The 25,487-nt window shown below is 48.5% G+C and overlaps 1 protein-coding gene across 1 annotated transcript in view; it reads right to left on the bottom strand.

Moving 5' to 3' along the window:
* Positions 1 to 13,785, bottom strand: part of Lrrc38 (leucine rich repeat containing 38) — a 20,424-nt gene extending 6,639 nt beyond the window's left edge. The window contains exon 1 of the mRNA XM_021161614.2: positions 12,686 to 13,785. Within this exon, the coding sequence (XP_021017273.2) occupies positions 12,686 to 13,748 (1,063 nt within the window). The 5' untranslated portion in view covers positions 13,749 to 13,785. The remainder of the gene's footprint in view (positions 1 to 12,685) is intronic.
* Positions 13,786 to 25,487: the final 11,702 nt, after the last annotated feature.

Here is a 25,487-nt window from a genome sequence, read left to right as displayed (position 1 = left end):
ACCATGCCTGCCTGGATGCTGCCATGTTCCTGCCTTGATGATAATAACTGAACCTCTGAACCTGTAAGCCAGCCCCAATTAAATGTTGTCCTTACAAGAGTTGCTTTGGTCATGGTGTCTGTTCACAGCAGTAAAACCCCAACTAAGACAGTGTGCTTTAGCGCAACTCCTTAAAACTGCTTGCCAGCTCAGGAGATAGCAAGTGTTAGGACCTGATTTCAATACCCAGAGTCCACTTTTAAAAAGCCATGCACCGTGCTCTGTGCTGGCAACCACAGCCCTACTTGGAGAGTCCCAGGCTGGTGAAAGACTCTGTCTCAGAAGACAGGATGAATGGTGTGCTGGTAGGTTTCTGTCAACCTGATACAGTCTGGAGTCGCCTAGAAGAAGGGAATTGTCATTTGAGGAACTGTCTCCGTCAGATTGACCTGAGGTGTGTCTGTGGAACATTTTCTTGATTGGTGATTGGTGGGGGTAGGGCCCAGCCCACTCTGGATGTTGCTACATCTGGGCAGGTGGTCCTGGCTTGTATAAGCAAGCAGGCTGAGCAAGCCACGGGGAACAAACCAGCAAGCAGTGTCCTCGGAAATCTCTGCTTCAGTTCCTGCCTTGGCTTTCCCTGGTGACAGACTCTATCTAACCTGTCAGCCAAAGAAATCCTTTCTTCCCCAAATTGGTTTTAGTCAGGATTTTACCACAGCAAGAGAAACGAAACTAGGACAGATGCCATCTATGAAGTGATAGCCAAGGTCATCCTTAGGCTTAAACACGCACACGAACGCACACATGAGCACACACAGCCACTCTTCCCTCAGCAACCAGGGAATGACCACAATGGGGTTAGCAGCTCTCTGTGCCAGCACAAACAACACTAAAGTTCAATACCTCAAAAGAAAGCAGAGCCCACTTAGTCCAGCAACCCTTCCTGCTGCCCAAAAACTACCTCCCCCCTCCTGATTATTGTTTGTTTGAAGGTTTTGGGTTGTTTGTTTGTTTGTTTGTTTGTTGAGATAGAGCTTCACTAGGTAGCCAAAGTTGGTCTCCAACAGGCAGTCCTCCTGCCTCAACCTACATGGCCTGTGTCAACCACACCTAGTTTTCAGTGCCAAAGTTGGCACCCTGGGCTTCCTTCGTGCCGAGGGAGCACTCTTGCAGCTGAGCTGCAGCCCTGTCCTTTCCTGAGCCTGCTTCTTCAGCTCTGAGGATCAGCTGGCATCCTTCTGTTGATGATACCTTCCTGTCTACTCAGCCAGGGTTGGGTTCTCTGGCCTGTGCTCAGTGGCCCTGCGATGGATTGTGAAAAGTGGAAATCACAGATGAGTTCGTCCCTGTCCTCACAGCTCCTGCCCTGCAACCACACATTATCTATGGCTGCTCATATTTCCTGCCAAACCCCCAGCTTGGAGGCTTCTGCATCCTGGAGGACCATAGAAAAGGTGTCTGTGAAGATCACCTCGCCTTGGGGTGACGTCCCGGTGGGCAGCTTAAGTGTCCTCCTGGTTTCTACCCTGTAGTGGCCCTTCCTTCTATCCATTCGTCACATCTGCCAGCCCAATCTTCTGGCCCAGCTTCTCTCCTGGGATGGGTGCCTCACTCCCGTGAGTGGCTGGGGTCCTCCTCCCGCGCACACCCCCAGGATCCATCTCCTGAATGATGACTTCTTCCCACAGCTGACACCTGAGTGGCGAGGGTGACAAACTGCCATCCTAGAAATAGACAATGACACAGCAGATGGTAGATTGAGATTAATCTCTCAAGCCTGGCCCGGCCCCTCGCCAAGGAACAGGCTGGGCGCAGACCTCCCAGGGGGCCTTTCTCAGGCTCTGACCTCAAGAGAGCTAGCTGCTCAATGCGATTGGCCACAAGCTCTCCTAAGCACTTCTGTTGTTAAAGATAGGTTTCTACTCTCCTAATTCTGCTTACAAGGCAAATCCTGCGTACGCACTGAGACAACAGCAATAAACGAACGGAAGGCAGATGGAAAAACTTATAAATACAGTTTGCTCAATAGTTTAGACCTTTCTAGGTCCTCTCCTAAATGGACCTAGCAAATCTCCTTAGACAAATCTGTCTGGTAGAAATACCTCCAGCACCATGTTTGATAACCCATGGAGAATATCTTTTCATTCACCAAATACCACTTTAATGGATTTGTCTCACTATATTTTCCAGGCTGCTATCAAGCTCCTAGGCTCAAGACATCCTCCCACTTCAGACTTCTGAGTGTTGGTACTATAGAATAAAATACACTTTGGAAACTAGAAAAATGGTGGAATGGTTAAATGAGCTTGCTGAGAAAGAATGACCACCAAAGTTGGAGTCTCCAGAATACACACACACACACACACACACACACACACACACATATAAAGGTAGGCGAGATTGTTAATGTACCTGTAATCCCAGCACCAATTTTTTTAGGCAGACATGGCCACATGCGCACCTGTAAGCACAGTGCTGTGGGTGGCAGAGTCAGGTGAACGGCTGGGACTTCCTGGCTTCCAGCCTAGCCCTAGGTTCTGTGAGGGACCCTGCCTAAAGGCAATAGGTAAACCATGACATCAGGTGTACTCTGACCTCCAAATGTACTTTTTCCGCAATGACTCATGCAACGTGAGTATATAACTCACATGCATATATACCACATGAGGACACACGCAAAAATACACATTTAATGGCTGCAAGGTACTTTATGGTAGAGAGGTCACGGTCTTCTCACTCGTTTCCCAGATGTTTCCAGGATTCTTTTATCTCCTATTAGAGTTTTTATTGCACTTTATTTTTGTATCTTGCGTCAAGGGCGTGTGCCACAGTGCATTTGCAGAGGTCAGAGGACAGCAGGCAGGAACCAGTTCTCTTCTACCACGTAGGTCCCAGGGATCAAACCCAGATCATCGGGATTGGCAGCAGTTGTCCTTAACAGCTGAGCCATCTCTCCAGCTAGGGCTAGTCGCCTACTTATCGTCATCAACCTGACAGGCCATAGAGAAGAATGTCACCGATAGATTTTGTATCTCTCTGGTCACCGGTTGAGCTGCATTCTCTATTGTATAATCGGGGGCCAAAACCTGTGAAATGGCTGTGGTCAGTCTTCCAGAAGTGTCAGAGGCCTTAGTGACAAGGTAGGCTTGAGGAAGGAGTGTGGTAAAGCCAATCCAACTGACTCACCTCAGAGCTCCAGCTCCAGTTCTCAGGAGCTCCTCCCACATCTTAGAGGAAGGCAGCTACAGCCTGTTCTCTCACAAAGTCATCCTACAAACCTGCTTCTTCCTCTTGCCTCCCGCTGGGTGAAAGGGGGCACACCAGTAAAAGCCCTTCCTTGCATTTCTCTGAAAAACATTCAAGTCCCCCAAGAAGCTGGAAAATAGCACTTTGAGGCCTTTCACGCACACTGCCAGGCTTTCAGCTTTCAGGCTTTGTCTGTTCTCACACAGCACACCGTAGAAAGTTAGCTGTGTAAGAAGACACTCCTTGCCCAGCTCCCTCTCATAACAGAGATAAGAGGTGAAGGGGAATCAGACAACTTGCCTAAGGTCACTGTGACTGCTAATCTTGAGGGCAGGCTCTGCAATTAAAGAATTATCACCATCGGATTGTGTAGGAGCATTTTCTTGATGGATAATTAACATAAAAAAATAAAAAATAAAAAACAGATCCAGCCCAGGGGTTTGAGAGCTGGCTCAGAGATTAAGGGTACTGTTTGCTCTTCCAGAGGCCGTCAGTTCAATTCCCAGCAATCACATAGTGGCTCATAACCATCTATAATGAGATCTGGTGCCCCCTTCTGACCTACAGGCATGAAAGACCCATCCCACTACGCGTGGTACTGTCCCTACACAGGTGGGCCTGAGAGCAAGCTAGTAAGTAGCTTTCCTTCATGGTTTTTGTGTTGTGTCCTACCCTGCTTGAGTTCCTACTCTGACTTCCTTCAACGATGGCCTGCAACCCATAAGATGAGTTTCTCCTCTTACTTCCCTTTGCCTTTGACCTGTAAGATGAAATAAACTCTTTTCCCCCAGGTTGGCTTCATGATGTTTAACTAGGACAGTCACATAGACTCTGGCCTGGACCCCCAAGACTTCTGACACCCTGTTTGGTGTTTTTCCAGATACCTATTCTTCATCACTCTGAACATCTGGAGAGGGTGTATGTGCTGTGGCCTCAGCTGGAACTATCCTGCGCCAGAGAGGAACACTGCATCAGAAGGTATGCCCATAGCGCCGTGAGGCTTGCTGCTGCTCTCAGGTGCCAAGGAGTGTGGGCTCTAATTTCTTATAGTGCTAACCTTTGTCTTCTACTGCCACTTTCATTAAATATCCACCATCACACAGGGGAAAATTCCCAATTATCCTCCCTGTCTCGGCTGGCAGACACTCCGTCTGATTAAATAATAAGCTGATTTCATGGAGAGAAGGATGTATGCACGGTGTCAGGTCAAGGGCTCATCCTGGCACCACACAGCCAAAGCTCATATACCTCTCAAATTGAAATTGTCCCCATTAAATGACCACTCCCTGGCCCCTGGCAACCCCCACATCTTCCTTCCTTTCTGTGAGTTTCATCACTCTGGTCCTCCTTAGATGTGGAGCCAACTGTATAGTAGTCGGCTTAGTTCCAGTTACTATTGCGGTGATGAAACACCATGACCAAAGCAACTTGAGGAGGAACGGATTACACTGCCACATCACTGTTTATCATTGAAGGAAGTCAGGACAGGAACTCAAGCAAGGCAGGAACCTAGAGGCAGGAGCTGATGCAGAGGCCATGAAGGAGTGCTGCTTACCGGCTGGCTTCTCATGGCTTCCCCAGCCTCTTTCATACAGAACCCAGGACCCACAGCACAGGGGTAGCCACAATGGCTTGGGTCCTTCCCCATTAATCATTAATTTTAAAAAATGCCTACAGCCTGATCTTATGGAAGTATTTCCTCAACTGAGGTTCACTCCTTTCAAATGACTCTACCTTGTATCAAATTGAAATAAAACTAGCCAACACAGAATTTATCATTTTGTGTCTAATTTATTTCTTGTTTGTTTGTTTTGGTGTTTTGAGACAGGGTAGCTCTGGCTGCCCTGGAACTCACTATATTCCAGGCTGGCCTTGATCTCAGAGATATGCCCACCTGTGTGATATATCCTCCTGAGTTCTGGGATTAAAGCCATATACCACAATGCCCTAGATATATGGGTTGTTTGTTTGTTTGTTTGTTTGTTTGTTTTTTGAGACATGGTTTCTCTGTATTGTCCTAACTATCCTGGAACTCACTTTGTAGACAAGACTGGACTCTAACTCAGAGATCTGCCTGCCTCTGCCTCTTGAATGCTGGGATTAAAGGCCTGTATCACTATACCCAGATAAACATTTTTTTAACATAGAACTTTTGTTTTTTTGTTTTGTTTTGTTGCTTTTTTTTCAAGACAGGGTTTCTCAGTGTAGCCTTGGCTGTCCTGGAACTCACTCTGTAGACCAGGCTGGCTTCGAACTCAGAAATCTGCCTGCCTCTGCCTCCCAAGTGCTGGGATTAAAGGCGTGCGCCACCACTGCCTGGCTTAACATAGAACTTTAATAGTAAAAGGATTCTTGTTGTTTTGTTGTGGTGGTGGTGGTTGCCTTTTTTAAAGATGTGTGTGAGTTTTTGCCTACATGTATGCAAGTGCATGGAGCATGTGCAATGCATTTCGGGATCAGAAGAAGGCATCAGGTGCACTGGAACTGGAATTACGTATGGTTGTGCGCCACCATGTTGTTCATGACTTAACCCAGGTCCTCTGCAAGAGTAGCCAATGCTCTCAGCTGCTGAGCCAACTCCCCATCTTCTGGATTTTTGTTGTTGTTGTTGTTTGTCTGTTGTTTGGCTTTGTTTTGTTTTTGTTTTTGTTGCTTGCTTTTGTTGGATTGTTTGTCTTTGACTTTTATTGTGGCCAAGTAACATATATCTACTTCCCAAAGGTCTAATAACTGAAGCTTGTTACTTTTATAATCAGAAAAACAAAACTGCTTTTATTTTATTTTTAGAAAAAAAAATAGAGAGTCACCTTGGAGTTGTCGAAGAGAAAGTAACCACATGACTTCAGGCAGGCTTTAGCTTTTTTTTTTTTTCCTCCAATCCAGATGACAGTAATCCCCATTCATTTGCCTGAGGCAAGCCTGCTGACATCAGAAAATTGAGGCAGTCCCTGGGGCTCAGGATGGCCTCCCCCACCGGCCCTGAGTTAGTATGGTTAAGTGATATGTATGACACAGGGCCTGGATAAGCACCCTGTCTGCCACGGCACTCTATCATGGAACAACTCTGCTCACAGAGGTGCCCACTCGGGCTCCCAGCCCCCAAGTGCCAGGACACTTCCTACAGATCTGTTGTGTCATCTCTAGGATGGAGGCAGAGACAAGGCACTTACGCTTAGCTCAGCCACATCCACCCTCCCGAAGCCTACATCTCCAAGTGTCAAGGTCATAGGACAACAGAGTCAAGCACCTCCTCTCTGGTACTGAGGGCTGTGACTCTGGAGGACACCAAGACCATGGCTGGAAAGGGAAGACACAAGAAGAGGCCTGGCCTAACCAGCATCCCTGATGAGACATTGATTCTCTTAGGCCTGGTGTAGGCTGTACCTGTTCCATGCACCTCCAAAGCTGGGCATACAGTCTTGCTCTCAATCCCTGTGAGCCTCTTTCACTATGGCTCCAGGACAAGGCTAGGAACCATTGATGAAGAAGCCTTCTGTGATGATGACATCTCAAGCTGCTGATCACATGTCCACACGGTGCATGCACATCGTTATGAAAATATTTGCACAGTAATATACAAAGAGGCAGAGACAAGTGGATCTCTGTGAGTTCAAGGCCAGCCTGGTTTACATAGCAAGTTCCAGGCTAGTCAGAGTTACACAGTGGATCTTGTCTTAAAAGAAAAGAGATAAAAAGAAAAGAAAGGAAAAGAAAATATATGAATAGAAACATTTTTTTTTAAGTCACGATTTTTTACTTGAGAATAGCTTTCCGGGTCTCACACTTATACTCTCTTGATTTCAGAAGAATCTTAGGCCTAGAGACTGTCAGCAATTTAGGTAATATCACTGTGCCGGATAGTTTTATGTCAACTTGACACAAGCTAAAATCATCTGAGAGGAGGTATCCTCGATTCAGAAAATGCCTCTATAAGAACAGGTTGTAGGGATGCCTATAGGGCATTTTCTTAATTCGTGATTGATGTGGGTGGGCCCAGCCCATTGTGGGTGGTGCCATCCCTGGGCTGATGGTCCTGGGTTCTATAAGAAAGCAGGCTGAGCAAGCCATGAGGATCAAGCCAGTTAGCAGCACCCTTCTATGACCTCTGTATCAGTTCCTGCCTCTGGGTTCCTTCCCTGACTTCCTTAGATGATGAAGTTTAAGCCAAATAAACCCTTTCCTCCCCACTTTGCTTTTGGTCATGGTGTTTCATTACAGCAATAGTAACATAAGTAAGACATTCACCCAGCTGCAAGGTGCAGAGCCAGAGAGCCAAGGCTTCCCCACAAGCAGTCGTCAAGCTTCTGTGTACAGGAAAGCCCCACGTGGAGCTCATACAATAAATACAGTTCATAGACTACTTCCCTGGTGCTCACTCAAGAGGTCTGGGGACCTAGAGATCAACATGAGGCTCCTGGGTGGCTCTCAGATGCTGCTGCCCACCTCCCAGGCTGACGGGAAGGACACCATGACAAAGGGAAGTCTTAAGGAGCACAGTGACAAAGGTGTCATTACAAGATGCTTCCTAGTCTCCTCCTGACATTCCGCCACCTCTCTCTACCCTGGCCCATTACCTGGGTGATTTCCAGAGTCTATCTGGCTTCCAGGTCCAGAGTACTTTCCGATTAAAGAGATATTAGCCCTGTGCCCTGGCCACCCACTGTCCCTCACTACCTAAGAGCCTGGAATCGCATGGTGAACCACCAGAGTAGGTACAGAACCTGGGACTGGGAGGAGGAAAGAGCCTGATGTCACCCAGGAACTAAGGACTGAAGGGGAAAAGATGCTGTTCCTTCCCATACCCCTCAGAAGAATGGGACCTGGGGTGATACATCTCAGAGTGCAAGGTTACCTAAGCTATTCACTAACTATTCAGCCCTATGCCAGCGCTCTATCTGGAACTGCTTTTGTTTCTTGGGGAAGTTGTCAGGGAGGGAGGGTGTCCACCAAGCACAGAAGCTAAGTAAAAGTGACAGATGTGACCAAGTGTTCCATAACTATAGACAGCTGGGTTGGGCTGCCACAGAGCTGGGCATGAAAGTGAATGCTGGTGACCCTAGAACTTGGGAGGCTCGGGAAGGAGAATGATGAGTTCCAGGCCAACCTAGGCCGCACAGCAAAACCCTATCACAGAAGCAAACAAAATAACCATGGGCTGGCAAGATGCCTTAGTGGATAAAGGCACTTGCCACCAAGCTTGATAACCTGAGTTCTATGTCCTTAGCCCACATAATGGAAGGAGAGGACAGCTTCTGAAAAGACTATGGCATTTATATGGACACCTATGCATCAAAGTATACATTAAAACACACATATAGGGCTGGAGAGATGGCTCAGCGGTTAAGAGCACTCACTGCTCTTCCAGAGGACCAGAGTTCAATTCCCAGCAACCAAATGGTGGCTCACAACCATCTGTAATGGGATCTAATGCCCTCTTCTGGTGTGTCTGAAGATGGCAACAAAATGCTCATATAAATAAATTAAATCTTTAAACACATAGGATGCCCAATTGGGCCTGCATTTCAAATTAAAAAGACAAATAACATTTCATGGATATACTAAATATGCATTAAATAAGTACTGCATGTTTGGTCTTCAAAGCTTTAAGAATAGCATACTTATATTAAAACAGGACATCTCATTTATCTGAAATTCAACACTAATTGAGCACCCTAGGATTTTTGCTCGACTGGTTTGCTGGCTTCTTTTGCTTTTCTGCTAACGGGCCACTGGAGGTACTGGCTTTCCTAGCCCTCCCTCCTGCAGGGTAGTTTCTTGTCAGGCCTCAGCCTAGCCTTCCCCTTCCCTCTTCTTTCTAGGGGACTAGCTTTGAGACTGAATACTCCCTATCGCTGTGTTGGAGACTCACCTGGCAGACAACACATTTTTGCTCCTGGCTGAGGCAGTCAAGGTCACAAGGAGATAGCTCTGCTCTGGCTGATGGAGAAGAGTACAAAGGTGCAGACAGTAAGCAGGAGGGAGCTGTCCTCTACTCAGGCCTGGGTGCTCCCTCCCCAGGAAGAGGCAAAGATTGTGCTTAGAGAGCCTGGAGCTTGTATCCCAGAGCAGCCTGATTTTCATGGGCAGCAAGTGGGTGGTCCACGTAGCTATGGAGCTGGGAGCCAGAAGATCCATCCAGCCTGGCTCCACCCAGCCTTGCTTAGCAGTGAGTGTGGCTTCTCTGCACACATGCCTTCAATGCAGGGGGGCGGTGGGGAGGGGCAGTCTTAAAACCACCACTACTTAAAGTCCCACAAAGCCCCTGCTGTTTCCTCCCAGCCTCCCAGGAAGCCTACCTAGGGGGTACTGTACCATCTTCATTTACAGATAAGGTGAGTGAGTTACAGAAAGGCCATGCTAGACTGGGGATGTCACACAGTGGTAGAGCATGTGGCAAACACACAAACAAGCAAGCATACTTCAGTGCCCAAGCTGAGCCTTCGAGAGATTTAGACAGACGGGGGGGGGGGGGGGGGCGGGGGGGGGGTAGGGAATCCTTGTAATGGATACCAAGGAGGAATAAACCTTAGTGTTCTACAGCACCTGCCTATATTTAATTATTTAACTAATCATTCATTCATTTAATTAATATACCAGTGGCTGTGGTTTATATTATTTACTTATTGATTGTGTGTTTATGTGTGGTGCATATGTATAGCCAGACACACATAGACATCTGTCAGTGTGCATGTGGACGGAGGTCAGAGGTCACCTGTCTTCCTCAGTTGCTCTCCGCCTAATCTTTCAAGTAACCTTTAAATTTTCTTTTGTTCTTATTTTTAGTTATGTGTATAGGGGCCTGCTGTGGGGATGCTATGTGCACCATAGGAGTGTAGCAGACAGGGAGGCAAGAAGAGGTCTTTGGAGCCCCTGGAGGAGGAGTTGAGTCCTGGGGGCTGGGAACTGAACTCTGACCTTCTGCAAGACCAGTAAGTTCTCTTAACCACTGAGCCAGCTCTCTAGTCCCCTGCACCATCTCTTTTGAGAGAGGGTCTCTCACTGAGCCTGGAGGTCCCTAAAACAGCTAGATTGGGTGGCCAGTGAGCTCCTAGGATTCATTTGACTCCACCCAGACCACACTAGCACCGAGATTGCAGACACACACCATCATGCCTGGTTTTTACGAGGATGCTTGGGGCTTGGTCCTCATGCTTGTGTGGCAAGCAAGCTCTTTATAAACTGAGCCATCTCTAGTCCCCATATCAACATACATAATTTATTAAGGCCAGGAGTTGCCTCAGAGAGGCCAGAACAAGGAAATAATCAATGGTTAATAGGATACAAAGTGTAAATTCCTCTTATTTAATGTGTAGCTACACAATATATATATATATATATATATATATATATATATATATATATATATATTAGGTTATGTGCCCTGTTAATGTACACAATTACCATGTACCAATTAAAGCTTGAAGAACTGTCAAGTGTGATTCAGGAGGGGGTGGGGATTAAAGCCCCCAGAGCATCCAGTGAATCCTGGGCTTCATCTTGCCTTTCATCAGAGAGATTGCTTTTAACCCTCCCAGCAGGTGGTAGGACAAGGTCCACATTTTTAATTCAGAAGCGGGGAAACAGGTTTGGGGGTGTCAGAGGCTTATCCAGAATTATAAGCCTGAGTCCATATCAGAACTGGAGTCTTGCATTCAGTTCTCAGCCAGAGCCAGTCCCTTCACCCTCCCTGCTTCTGGTTCACTTTGGGGACATTCTCCTGGCTACACTTTGTAAGCAACTGGATCAAGACTGGAGCTGCCTTTGGCTCTGTGCCCCGGGAAGTACCTTCCAGCTGTCACCTTCCTTTCCCGGCTGGATGAAACCAGTCTTCCTCTCAGTCTTGCCCTATTATCAAGACCCTTTCACTGTCTATTCACTGTCTCTCCATCCATCCTCCCTAGTCTCCTATGTCCACCTGCTGTCCATTTTCTCCCATGAATGATGGTCGCTGGGAGAGTAATAACTCCCCTTGCTCTGGGGTTAGACCTCCATGACTGTGTTTTGATCTTGAAAACACATAAAAAAGGAAAGCTTCAAAAACCTTAAATGCCCAGGACTTAAAAGCAAAATGCAAACCCAGGACTTCCAACTCCGACCTAAGGCTCTGTGGAAGCGTTAGAGGTCAACCCAAGTACTCAAGAGACAAGAAGCCAAGGTACAGAAGCATAAAGGGCCCAGTTACCTAAGACAGCACTGAAAACAGAACCCAAGCTCCTGCCCCCAACTGGAAAACTGGATACACAGTCAGGTAAGTGAGAAGCAGTCCACTAAGACAGGGGCAATAAAGACAAGGTGACCTGCTCTCCAGTGAGGGCTTTCATAGGACATTTCTGTCACTCAGAATCTCCTGGCAGATCTGGGGAGGCAGGCAGGAGAGCAAGGGCATCTTCAAACCTGGAAGGCTCTGCACCTTGCAAACCAAATCTTTTAGGAACTGTTACATAGTAGAGCCATTAGGGAAAGCGCCCACTCCGGAATGACAGCAGGGCTCAGGGTGTGCGCCTGTGACCCCGCGGAACTAACAGGTGGGCACAGGAATTCCATACATAGAGGAACAGTGTTGCTCAGCTCTCGATGGCAGGAATAACGAAAAGTTCATAGCTATGCCACCTTTTATAATGTGTGCTATACTGGACTGCAACCAATTTCACCAAAGCTTTAAGGGTTTTTTCTGAGAGGTCAATTTAGGCCAGTGCTCACAGTCTCACAAGTAGACATGAGGGCTCCACGGAAGGTAAGGACATCACCTGCCTTCAGTCCTAGCACGCACCCCATGAGTGTTAGAGTTTTCAGTTTTGCCTTTACTTCCTTGGTACTGCGTTCCCAGTGCCCTTGTGTTCCCATCAGCCAATTGGGTATTTGTATGGGTCATCAGGAGGGGCAGCAGGAAAACAGGGGAGGTGCCCACCCGGAAGGTTTCTATCCCACATTTCCACACTAGGCTGGCTGCCTTTGTCCTCACCGGCAATTTTTCTCACCAAGGGTGGACGGAAGAGTCAAAGAGTGATGGGAACAGAGGGACCCGGTTGGAATCTGTGGCAGCTAGATTGCGTTCAGGACTGGCCAGCTCCTCTCACCTCTGGGGTCTGGAAATGCTATAGTGTCCCACACAACGTGGGGTTTCCCACTAGGAGGGACCAGTACATTGCTCACACCCACCTGTCCTGGGACCTAAAAGCTCCTAGAAAGGACGTGGACCATGATGATGGAGAAAAGGTGGGTAATAAGTGAAGAAAGAGAAACTTGAGAGAGTTCCGGGTGTGCTCTTTTAACACTCATTGCCAACATATCCCAGACTTTCAGACAGCTGGTCTTATGGAGTTACACCACAGGGATTCTCGTTCAGGGGACTTTCTGATGAGCCCCAAAACGAGGCCTCACACATCCTGACCGTGCTGGACTCCTCCAGCGTTCCCTACCAGACCCAGCCTTGGCTTCCAGCCACCCTCTGGCTCACCTTTGGGCAATTTGGATGCGTTCTCCTGAATCCAGGAGAAGAGGTGAGCGAAGTCACAGTCACACAGCCAGGGGTTCCCGTCCAGGCGCACAGTGCGCAGTGCCGGCAGCGCATCCAAAGCCGCCACGTTGAGGCTGCGCAGGTTGTTGTCGTTGAGTTCCAGCACCTGCAAGGACTCCAGGCTCTCGAAGGCAGCCTCATGTACACCGGCCAGGTGGTTGTTGGCCAGGCTCAGCTTGACCAGCCTCCCCGCCGAGCGGAAGGCGCCGGCCCCCAGCTGGGTGAGGTTGTTGTAGCTCAGGTCCAGAAAGGCCAGCTTGCCCGAGCCGCTGAACGTGCCCTCCTCCAGCGAGCGCAGCGAGTTGTTCCTGAAATCCAGATACACCAGATCTCCATGGAAGATGAAGAAGTCCTCGGGGATCTGCTGGATGCGGTTGCCGGCCACTAGCAGCTTGCGCACGTCCAGGGGGAAGGGATCGGGCACGCTGGGCAGCCCGCGATCGCGACAGTCCACGGTATGGGGGTCGGTGCAAGCACAGCCCGCGGGGCACGCGCGTCCCGGCCCGAGCAGCACCAAGAGGCTACCGAGCCCCAGCGCCGCAGCAGCGCCCGTGGGATGGCGGGGGGCAACGCAGATACTCATGGCCCAGGGGACTCCGGAGGACTCAGCTCGCAGCAAGGAGGACGCAGCGGGGCCCTGGCTCCGGGGCGCCGAGAGCCCCAGGGCAGCGGCGCGGGGCGGGGAGGCTGCGCCGGGGCGCGCGGGGGCGATGAGAGTGCGGCGGGGACAGAGCGACCCGGGGTGTCCAGGAGGCGGGGAGGGAGGAGGAAGATGAGAGGTGCTGGGCGCAGAATTTACCCGCACAGGAAACTGACCCTCTGGAACATTCAAAAGCACAGGTGGAGATCGTGGAGGGAGCCCAGAGCTACCCCACTCGGGCAGGGAAGTGGGACCTGTCGCACAGACCTGGCCAGCGGTGCTCAAGACTAAGTTCAGTGACGGATCCCTGGAGCGATTTCCATGGGGCGTGTCCGGGGCATGCGCCCAGAGCGCCACCCTCATCTCTGCCAAAGGGTCCCAGGTCACTCTAGCTCGAAGTCCCGGACAAAGCCCGCAGGCTGTCAAGTCCCCGCCTGGGGCTGCGAAGCTGAGCTTTGGCTAGGCTCCAGGACGGTTGGGCTTCCCTTCGACCCCCTCCTCCCACCTGCTTTTGCCCCACCTCCTGCAGGAGGAGGGTGTGAACTAGGCGGGTGGCTGCCAAGGTCCCGCTGTGACTGGAAGGATAGCCAGGGCCAGTCAGCGTTTTCCATGCTGGTCCTGAGCTTGGAGATAGAACTGATTATCCTCCCAGCACGGATCTTCTGTAGTTCAAAGCAAGGCCAAAGCAAGAGGCACTGGGGCAGTTTGGTGACCTGCAACCAGAGCCTCCAAGCGCCCCCTGAACTCCTGTGGAACCATCTGTGAAAAGGCAAGGGTAGGGACATCTCACCGCTCCCTTTGAGGACTGAAGAAGGCCAGAAGCTGTGTTTAGGAGTTACCAACCCTTCTTTCCCCATCAACCCTTCATTTTGATGGCCCAGGAAAGTGATCTGGTCAGAGAGATGCCAACGCTTAGAGCCCAGCTCCTCAGAGGTGAGGTTGGTCTTAGACAGTGATAGAATTCCTTCCCTGCCATTCCTCAAGCCAACCCCGTATTCTACTCCTCCGCCCGGGCTTTGAATGTTTGCTTTTTGGAAAAGCCCCTACACTGCTACAGGCAAATCGCCCTGCAGGTGGCTATTTTAATCCCAACACCCTGGAACCGAGAAGCTCAGCCCCTGGCCCAAAATAACCCACGGAACAGCTGTCAGTTACTGGCCCCCATTGACCCTGCCCCATCCCCTGGCACTGCTGGGGATTGGTGGAGCCAGCTATTCCGAAGCCTCAGAGCTAAGTCTGGGTATTTTTTTCCCAGTTTGGAAGGGAGTTGGATGGCCTCTTTTTCCAGTTTGGAAGCCAGTTGGTGCCTCTGAGCCAGGGATCAGGCAGTTGAGCCTTTGGGACAGAGCCAAAGGCCCAAGAACTTGCATGAATTCCAGGAGGGGCTGGGTGTTGGGCCCCCTCAATCGCTCTTCCCTTGCACACACCCTGGCCACCAAGCTAGACCTACAGTCCCTGTCTTGTGTTCCGATTCTCTCCAGGTCAGCAGAATGTCTTGCAATTCCCAGTTTCAGGGGCTCTGCCTTTTGAAGAGGCAGTATAGGGTAAGAAAGGACTAGGGTGGGTGAAAGTACCTTAGCTACATTGATGTTGTAAAGGATTCGAGAAGGCAGCCAGAAAGAGCATGTGCCACCACTCTAAACTCTGCAAAAGCATCCTGAAAAGAACGTTCTTGCTCTCTTTCAGCCTCAGGTTCTGTTCTGGGCTGGCAGAGCTGTAGGTTTAAATGTGTTCAGGTGTCTTCCTGTCAAGGGGTCTGGCTAGCTGCAGTCCTACACTGAGAGTCAGAGCCCCAATCCTTTCCCTGAGGTCTGGACCCGGTCTTACCACTGACTACAGAACCATAGGGCAGGTTCCTCCATCTTTTTGAAGATATCCCAGACCTTGTCTGTTAAAATTTAGCCTGGTAAGAGGTGGGCTTTTATCTAGGAGGAGGACACCCAGAGTAAACAGGGCATTCACTCACAAGTGGCATTGATCAACAACAACAGTCACTTTCTATCTAGCACTGTATTTAGCCAATGATAATTCACAAAACAGGTCCATGCCTGATAGCAAAGTCACACAAGGGGCTTCTGAAAACAAAACACCTGAGAAATGCCTCTCCTTGGCTGTCACTCCCTTGTCCTGAAATTAAGAGGAAATGTTTCCTCTGCCCTTGCACAGACAGCGTGAGGGCATGAGGGAAATTATTTGTGTGGAAACGTGACTTGGAAAATGTTGTAGAAGCCATGCATGGCTTCTTCAGAGCGGCCGCAAATCTCCCTGTCAGGAGCTCCTTGCTTCTTGCTTTGAGTGTCTCCCAAAGTCCCTTGGATCCTAATCTGACTTGTGTTCTTTTATTAATTAATATCAACAGGGCAAGGCTGAGGCTCAGGAGAGTCAGCAAGCACCCCCATGCTATAGGACTCCAGTTCCTTGGGAAAATAAGCATTGCCATCTCTGATATTTCTTCCTCTGGAGAGAAACACAGAGCCATGACCTGAGCAAGGTCATCCGTGAGTCAGGGATAAGAGCTGGAAACAGAAGACCGGGGCTGTGGGTTCCCACTTTGCCACTCACCCACTTTCCCTGGACCCACGTGGGACAAACCTCTTAGAGAGAGGACAAAATGCAAGTAAAGAGGCCTGGAGAAACTTCCAGAGAGTGTCTGTCAGGAGCATTCCTGTGTTTACTCTTAGAGACTAATAAACATTCTAAGATTCCTACTCAAGAGACTCTAAATGGGATATAAACTACCAAAGGTGTTCTGGTGGATGTTTTTTAAACAAAACAAAACAAAAAAACCTAACGTTCAGGTCTCTAACATAGCTCAGTGGATAAAGGTGGTTTCTATCAAGCCAGATGAACTGAGTTCGATCCCTGGGACCTAAATGGTGGAAGGAAAGAGGACAACCCCTACAAGTTGTCCTCTGATCTACACAGGTACAATGTGGTCCCTGTGTGCCTACACATATACCTGTACACATACACACTGCCACACCACATACAGGAATGTAATTTAATATCTAAAAATGTCTTGTTGTTTGCATTAAAATTTTTACCTTGGAGATAGAGAGATGGCTCAGCGATTAAGAGCACTCACTGCTCTTCTAAAGGTCTTGAGTTCAATTCCCAGCAACCACATGGTGACTCACAACCATCTGTAATAGGATCCAATGCTCTCTTCTGGTGTGTCTGAAGACAGCAACAGTGTACTCACATACATAAAATAAATAAACTTTTTTTTTTAATTTTTTTTTTACTTCATGTGTATACATGGCTTGCCTGCAAGTATGTCTGTCTACTGTTTGTGTGCCTACTGCCTAAGGAGGTCAGAAGAGGACTTGGATCCCTGGGAACTGAAGTTACAGATGATTGTGAACCATCATGTGGGTGTTGAAAATCAAATCTAGCTCCTCCAGAAGAGCAGCCAGTGCTCCTAACTGCTGAGCCATGACTCCAGCTCTCCAAATAAATATGTTTAAAAAAATAATAGTATGAGGGGCCTGGAGAGATGGCTCAATGGTTAAGAGCACTTACTGTTCTTCCAGAGGTCCTGAGTTCAATTCCTAGCAACCACATGGTGGCTCACAACCATCTGTAATGGGATCTGATGCCCTCTTCTGGTATGTCTGAAGAGAGTAACAGTGTACTCACACACATAATAAATAAATAAATATTTTTAAAAACAAATTAATATAAGGTCTTATTCTGCCCTGCCCTGCCTCCCCTCCACCACCCCTTGATCCTTAAACCTCCCTGTACTTCCCAATCTTCATTCGGACATTGTTCTGTCTTGTCTTTTCCCATCCTTCTCAACTAGCCTGGAGGTGAGGTCCAGGGTGGGCCAGGATCCTGAGAGCAAAACCAATCCAACAGACAGGCTTTCCCCTTTTGTTGACAGACTGACATCTAAATTTGCCAAAGTCCCAGGCCTTGACTCGTAAGCAAGATGATGCCAGTATGTCGAAGGCTATGTTGGAATCATAAAAAGTGTGGCTGGTGTTTGGTGATGTCATTTGGATTACTGGTGTGAATCACTTTTTGATCACTGCCTGGCTGCCAGGGCAGGAGGCATGAGGACATCCCCTTGTCCCCTGGGGATGAGAACATACTCTATCCCTTTCCTGAAGCAGCTTGATACAAATGTCTGTGTCCCTTATTCTTTTTTTGTTAAAGATTGTAAGTCTTCAGTCACTTTCTTCTTCTCTCCCCAGCCCCACTCCCTCCAGCCCAAAGATTTGTTTATTTATTATAATAAGACACTGTAGCTGTCTTCAGACACCCCAGAAGAGGGCATCAGATCTCATTACGGATGGTTGTGAGCCATCATGTGGTTGCTGAGATCTGAACTCAGGACCTTCAGTGGAGCAGTCAGTGCTCTTAACTGCTGAGCCATCTCTCCAGCCCGATGTCTGTGTCCCTTACTAAAGGATTCAACTCAACTCCTGGTCCTTCTGTACCACCACCACCAGGGAGTGCTATATGCTGCTCACAAAGGTTCCAGGGGGGGGAATGGAGGCAGATATTCTACACACACACACACACACACACACACACACACACACACACACTCTCTTACTTTTCCAGCTCTGACTGATTTGTGCAGTAAGTGGGCAGTATCCCTCCTCTTTGCTCAGCAACTTGGTTAGTCTGAACAGGAGCAAGTTAGGATTTGTGTGAGACTCAGGACATGGGATCAGTCCATTGGCCTGGCACAAGGAGATGCATGTTCCTTATTCTTGTCCAGTGCTCCTAATGCCAGCCAACCATCCATCAAGTGTGTGGCCTCATGTAGGACTGGAGGAGGATGGGACTAATGGCATCTTATCATTCCGGCGGGGGGGGGGAGTGAGTCCCAGGCATTATCATCATCCTATGGGCAAGATGTGTCCCAGCAGGCCCTGGTGTTTCCACCCCCACTTTCTCTCCACCTGTCCTCATCTCCTGTCCACTGGCAAGACCTCTCCCCCATTATCCCCTTACCCAAGCTGTGCAACTCGCTAACTCTCACCAGAAGTCTACTCTTGCCCAATCCCCAACTCATGATTCCAACAGTCAAGGACACCAAAGTGACCTTTGAAAATATACATTAGAATATGTCACCCCCTGCTCAGATGCTGCCAGTGGGTTCCCATGTGTGACAGGAAGATTTCTAAGATCTCTCAGGATCATACCTCCAGGTGTTCCTTGAGTGAGGGTGGAACCTGTGGCTTGTTTCTGCAAGACGGATGACAGAAATGGAGAAGGATGTCACATCTGAGACTGGGTGACAAAAGTGGTTCCTTTCCATGTTGCCAGCAGACTGTCACCTTCTTGGCTTGAACAGTTTGATGGAGCCAGCTGCCAGCTTGGAGTGGCCCACAAGGCAATGATTGGAGGGTGACCTCAGAGCAACGGCCCACGAGGAATTGAGCCTGGCCAACATCCCCGGGAGCTTAAAGCAAAGCCTTCCAAGTTGAACTTGAAGCTGTCCACAGGCCAACCCAAAGTTCTTTCTTACCCAGAGAAATTGATATAAAACCATGATTAGTTTTAAGCTACTAAATGGGAATGTGGTGCAGTTTGTTATAGAGCAGTAGCTAACTAATGCAATCACTTGGAATAAAATCTCACCAGAGCTGGCTCGATGTATCTTTTCCACTGGGGCTTGTGACCCTTTCTTGGCCTATAGTTCACCAGCCTCTGGTTAGCCTGACCTTCTGTTTATGTTACTTCTTATTGGTTTCTGCTGCAAGGTCATTGCTCTTGCTGTATCCTCTATATAGACACCCTGACCCATCCATCATGTTCCCACCACCACCACGCCCACAACTTCTGGGTTGATTGGTACCATTCTGTCCTTTGGGGTTTCTAAGTCCACATATCATCTCCGCTGCAGTCCTGCCTCTACATCCCAGCCTCTCCATCAGTCTAAACGTCCCTTGTCTTCTTGTCAAAACACTTATTATCACCAGACCAAGGCTCACTTGCCTGTTTCTTTACTTATTCCCTCGGTTGTCCCTCATTAAAATGGAAATGGGACACTGTATCAGTCAGGGTTCTCTAGAGAAACAGAACCAATGGAATGAATGTATATTACAAAGGGAATTTATCAGGCTGGCTTACACAGTTTGGTCTTATGGTCCAAAACTGGCTGGCTTGCACACTGGAAAAGCTGAGAACTTTCAAGCTGATCACTGTCTTTTGTGGCTGTATGTCTCAGCAAGTTCAAGACCAGTGCCCAAGGTCTGGTGGATTCCTGGATAGCTGCTAGTGTCAGTCCAGGTTAGGAAGCCAAAGAAGCTCAATTCTGATGGCAATGGATGATGGTGGAGCGGCAGCAGCAACAATACCAACTCCCTCACCAGAAAGAAGCCAAGTCAAATGTAAGCATTGATTTCTCCTGGGATGTTTTTATATCTGGAAAGTGCTGCCCACTCTTGGGGGTGGGCTTGTCTCTCCTGGAGCCATCCTCAAAAACCCACCTAGAAGGTGCCTCTTCAGTGACTCCAGATCCCAATCACTATTAACCATCAGAGATGCTTGGTCTCAGTTCCCAGAATCCACTTCAACATATGAGAGGCACTCAAGAAACGGTTAAACCATTAAACCATTAATCAGCTGTCATCTGCAAATGATGCTTCTTTTTTTTTTAAGATTTATTTATTTATTATATGTAAGTACACTGTAGCTGTCTTCAGATGTTCCAGAAGAGGGCGTCAAATCTCATTACGGATGGTCGTGGTTGCTGGGATTTGAACTCAGGGCCTTTGGAAGAGCAGTCAGTGCTCTTACCCGCTGAACCATCTGCCAACCGGCAAATGATGCTTCTTAGCCAGTTTTCACCGTCACTCCCGTGGCATCCCACCTAGATACAGACACCTTCTTAGCCTTTCAGGATAGAGCAAGGGCATTGTCTCTCAACACAGCCTCTGCTCTGGTCCTGTAAGACGTCAGGCGTGTGTGTGTGTGTGTGTGTGTGTGTGTGACAACGCCCTAGTTGTACTCCAGTGGTAGCCTGGGAATTTAGTGTTCCCCCAGATATACTTAGAGTTCCATCACAAGCAGGCAGTGCCCCACAGCTTACTCTGCCCTCCACAAAACTTTTGCAAAGCCTCTGCCCAGCTTGATTCTCACTGTAACCTGCACTTAAAGAAACTTGACTTTCCAGATTCATCCAGACCTTTTGGATTCTGCTTCTTAGGAAAACGAGTGTTCTGCTAGGTGGGGTACAAAGATGAAGCAGACACAACCCTATCCTAAAGGGTTCTTGGGTTTAGGAAAGGAGTCACAATGAATTTTGCTGGATCTCAGAACTTCCTGGAGAGATGACTCAGCAGTCAAGAGCACTCACAGCAGTTCAATTCTCAGCACCCATGTGATGGCTCACAATCACCTCCAACTCCAGGAAATATGGTAGCCTCTTATGGCTTCCACAGACACAGAATGCACAGAGTGCATAAACACACACACACACACACATACACACAAATAAATCAAGTCCGTACTGTTTTACAAAGCATACTGAAATGAGAATGGTAAGCTTGGGTAAAGCGGAGCTCAAAGCCTTGGCCCTCATACCAGCTGGTCTGCATTCAAAGCCAACATTTGTCTTCATGTGTGCTACCCACGTACAAACATGCATGGATCCATGCATGACTGTGTTGAGGCTGGAGGTTGACTTCCGGTATCTTCCTCCATCACTCTCCACCACAGTTTTTGGAGACATGGTATCTTACCCAAGCTGGAGGTCATCGTCTGACTGGACTAGCTGACCATTATGGCTCTGGAATCTTCCTCTCGCCATGCTTCTACCCCAAGTTCTAATCCTGGGGTCACAGGGACGTGCGTCCATATTTGGTTATTGTGTAGGTACCGAAAATACAAACTTGGGTACTCATGATTGCAGAGCAAGCAATTTACCCTCTGAGTCATCTTCCCAGTCCCAAAGTCAGCATTCCTAGGCTGCTTCAATTCTACAAGCAAGGCCATGCCTCCAGATTGTCATCGGTTCCTCTGTAAAGTGGGGACTCAGTATGGGACTCACAGGTGATGATTAAGTGAGATAGTAATACACAGACTCTCAACTGCTGGTCACTGGGGGGGTGCTCCATGAAGAGGGTTATCATGAAGGTGGGAGAATTTTTATCTATTCCTACACTTTCTGCAAACTCCTACTCGAGAACCCAAGGGAAGGCTCTGTCCTGGATCTCTAGCAGACGGGGACACAAAGATGATAGAGATAGCCCCAGTTCCCAGTGACTCAGTCTCCTTGACGTGATGAAGCAAGCGTAGGCAACAGCAGAGGACAAACGACACAGAGTAGCTGTTTACCATAATTGAGGAGCAAGCACCTGGGGCCCATAAATGTCACCGGCATTTGTAAGAGCCAGGGGTGCCAGGGAGAGGTACATCTTGACACCATTGACCACGCTTCCCAATTGGAGCACGCAGCCATGTGGCTTTATGCTTCTGTGCCCTGGCACACAGCATCCCTTCTGCCAACCCACCTGGCAGGCTCCTGTGCATCCTTGAGGCACAGTGCATTCCTCTGCGTGGCTTTGACCTTCCCTCCTCTGTATCTCTTGCTGTCTAGGCTGCCAGACCTGAATTGTGCATGGTGTTTCTGGGTGATACATTTGTCCCTGCTCTGGGTGGCTAAGCTCTGAGATAAAAAAGAAGTCTCTGTGTGCAAGGGCAGCAAGGAAAGATCCCTTTTAGTGTGAACAAAAAAATAAAAAATAAAAAACAACAGTGTCCTCTCTGCCCTTATGTCCTGGAACCCTGCAGAGAGCTGATCGGAGAGCCCTTGCTCTCTGAATCTTTGTCAAATGAATGAACTGGTGCATGCTTGTAGAAACAAATGAGCCTGCTGTCCAGAATGATAATTGGACCAAGTACTTGAAGACTGAATTACTTTTGAAAGTTCCTGCTGCCCAGATTGCTGCGTGGCTCTGTGCTAATCCTTTCTTTCCACCTTTCCTTCACCTTCACTGTGTATAAGACCGCCCAGCTGGGGCTGTGGAAATGGCTCAGTTGGTGAAGTGCAAGTAGGGAGACTTAAGTTCAAATCCCTAGCACCACTTAAAAGCCGAGCACAGTGGGGGCTTGTAACTCTAGTGCTAGAGGTGAAGAGACAGGCATGACCCTGGAGTTCATTGGCCAGCTAGCCTAGACATTTGGTGTGCTCTGGGTTCAGTGAGAGAGCCTGCCTCAAAAAGTAAGGTGGTAAAAAAAAATGAGGAAGATACTTGATGCTGGCCTCAGGTGTCCATGCATGCACACTCACACACACACACAAGCACACACACACGTAAAGGCATGCACAAACATACACCTGAGATGTACATTTATATGCAAAAACTATTAGTCGTTTTGTTCCTTTGTTTGTTTGTTTTGTTGTTGAGTCGTGGTCCTTGGATGTAGCCCTGGCTGTCCTAGAACTCACTATGTAGACCAGGTTGACCTAAAACTCTCAGAGATCTGCCTGGCTTTGCCTTCTGAGTGCTGGGATTAGAGCTGTGCACCACCCTGTCTGGCTGAAGGTTTTTAACATTGGATCTTAAGAGCTTGTTTGTAGGCTGTAACTGGGGAGCACAGCTACTTGTATACCCTGCACCAAAAAGCCACCCTCCTTTACTGAGAAGGACTATTCTCTTCCATGGAGAACTCACCTTTGGGAGGGGCATGCGGGGAGCACTGATGCCCACCTAGTCAACCAGACCCGCCAAATCAATCCTGGTGATTAATAGGGTGGCAGCTGTCAAAACCAGATCACTCTCACATCCCGAAAGAATATTTTAATTGTATTTTATATATTTATTTTGTATGGACGTGTGCATGTGACAGTGTGGGAGCACACTGGTGGGAATGTGAAGGTCAGAAGAAAGCCCATGGGAGTCAATCCTCTCCTTCTACCATGTGGGTCCCAAAGACTGAAACTAAGGTCATCAGGAACCTTAACCCACCGAGCCATCCCACCGGCACAAATACTGAAGCCTACAGTCTTGGACCTGCCGCACCTATCTCACTGCTAAGCAGCTCTGAAGCTACCATCATCAACCCCTCTGCCTCTGAGACCCACGCACATCCACATGCACACCTCTCCCTACCAGGTGCGTCTTTCAGAGAGGACAGATTAGACACCTGACAGAACCGAGAGTGGCATGGTACAAAGCCACGGGATTTCTTTCTAGTAAATGCGGAGGTGGTACTCACTGACGACTTTATGTGAATCCGTATGTGATTTGCATACATTTGCATGCATTTCCCAAAGCCATCCCACGGAGTTCACAGAACAGAAAATTACTCAGTAAAGGACACTTTACCTGAAGCTTTAATTCCATATGACATCCTTTCTGTATTCATGAAGACCCCAGAGGCTGAGGAAAACAGGATACTTCCTTGGTAAAATAGCCATCGTAGAATGTGAGAGATGTTTCAATGGTTAAGAGCACTGGCTGCTCTTCCAGAGGAACTGCACTCAATTTCCAGCATCCGTATGGTGCTCACACTATCTTTAATTCCAGTTCCAAGGCATTGGACGTCTCTCTTCTGGCCTCTGCGGGTACTGCACGCACATGGTAAACATACATGCAAGCAAAACACCCATACACATAAAATAAAAATGAAGGGTAAAAAAAATTAGGCGTCAGCCAGGTGGTGGTGGCCTTTAATCTCAGCACTCGAGAGGCAGAGGCAGGAGCATGTCTGGGAGTTCAAAGTCAACCATAGTCTACACAGGAAGTTACAGGACAGGCAGAGCACACTCTTTCTCAAAAAACAAAACAACAAACAAACAAATAATAGTCATTATGATCAGGAAAATATCACTTTTATCATTTAACTGAGCACTTTTAAAATATTGGTTGTGGCTCTCTGTGCCATTATGAGTAAAGTTTCCTTCTCTTTGGAGCACATCTCTGTCTGGAAGAGATTCTCCATCTGTGCTCCTGTTCAACCTTCAAAACCCTGGGCATGGGTCTGCAGTTAAGAGCTGTTCTTTTAAGGGACTCAAGTTTGGTTCCCATGACCCAAATCAGGTGATTCTTCTTGCTTCCTTGGGCACCTGTATGTGTGCATGTTGTACCCATCCTAAGACCCCCCCTCCTGCCTCTCCTGCTCCCCCGCCCCCCCCCATCCTTCTCTAAATGCTTGGTGCTCTTCCGGCCTCACAGAGCTGCGAGTCGGCTCTAATGTCCATCTTCAACCTTAAGCCATGAGTCCCGTGAGGTACACTGCGCATGCTCAGCGAAGACCCCTGTCTTAGAGAAAATGTGATTAGAGTCTGGGAACTCAGGCAGAGTCTCTATGATGTCAAACTCTAGAAATAGCATCCTGTAGCCTAAAATCATTAAAATATATGCCGTTTGTCACTAACACTTGAATCAACATTAGACCCAGGTAACCAGCCCCACCACTCTTGCCTGTAGCTTCCTCGGGTCTGCTCAGTGGTTCCCGGCTCCAGACCCCACCTCCCTGCAGTGTCCAAAGCCTCGGCTCTCTCAGCCTCTCTGTCCTTCCCCGTCCTGTTCCCTGGTTCTCATTGTCCCAGTTTGATCTCTCTCCCAAGTGCAGAATTCAGGCTCTGGAAAGCCGAGCTCCCTTTCAAAGGTGAAGGGAACAGCTCGGCTGCGCTGGTGAAGTCATGATCGCACTTTAGCCTCCAGACTGTGGTCATAAAAGGACACGCGTTCCCTCTGAGTTCAGTTCCAGAAGGTTCCTTAGACCACGTTAAGTCGGATAGCAACCAGGGTCAAGGTCACGGCTGAACACACCTGCAGAGAGCAGCTGTTTGGCTTCTCAGGGCTTTCCCTGCCATGTGAAGTGACTTTTGTGGCCTTTCAACTTAAAAGAACAACTTGGAGAAACTGAGTCTGTCCTGTCCAGCCCCCTTATTGTTTATAAACCAGGGCCTCACTATATATTCCTGGCTGTCCTGGAATTCACTATGTAGACCACACTAGTCTTGAACTCACAGAGCTCAGACTGCCCTCAGCCTCATGAGTACCCATCATGTAACAAGCCAGGTAGTCCTGCAAACACCTGTAAGTGCAGCTCTGAAGAGGGTAGAGCCCGGAGGACCACGTAGGGATCCAGGAAAGTTCTGCCTCAAAAGGAATAATCGATCAGCCAGTA

Source organism: Mus caroli, chromosome 4 (assembly GCF_900094665.2).
Source record: "Mus caroli chromosome 4, CAROLI_EIJ_v1.1, whole genome shotgun sequence".
Taxonomy (NCBI): domain Eukaryota; kingdom Metazoa; phylum Chordata; class Mammalia; order Rodentia; family Muridae; genus Mus; species Mus caroli.
This window is presented reverse-complemented; position numbering and strand designations above follow the sequence as displayed.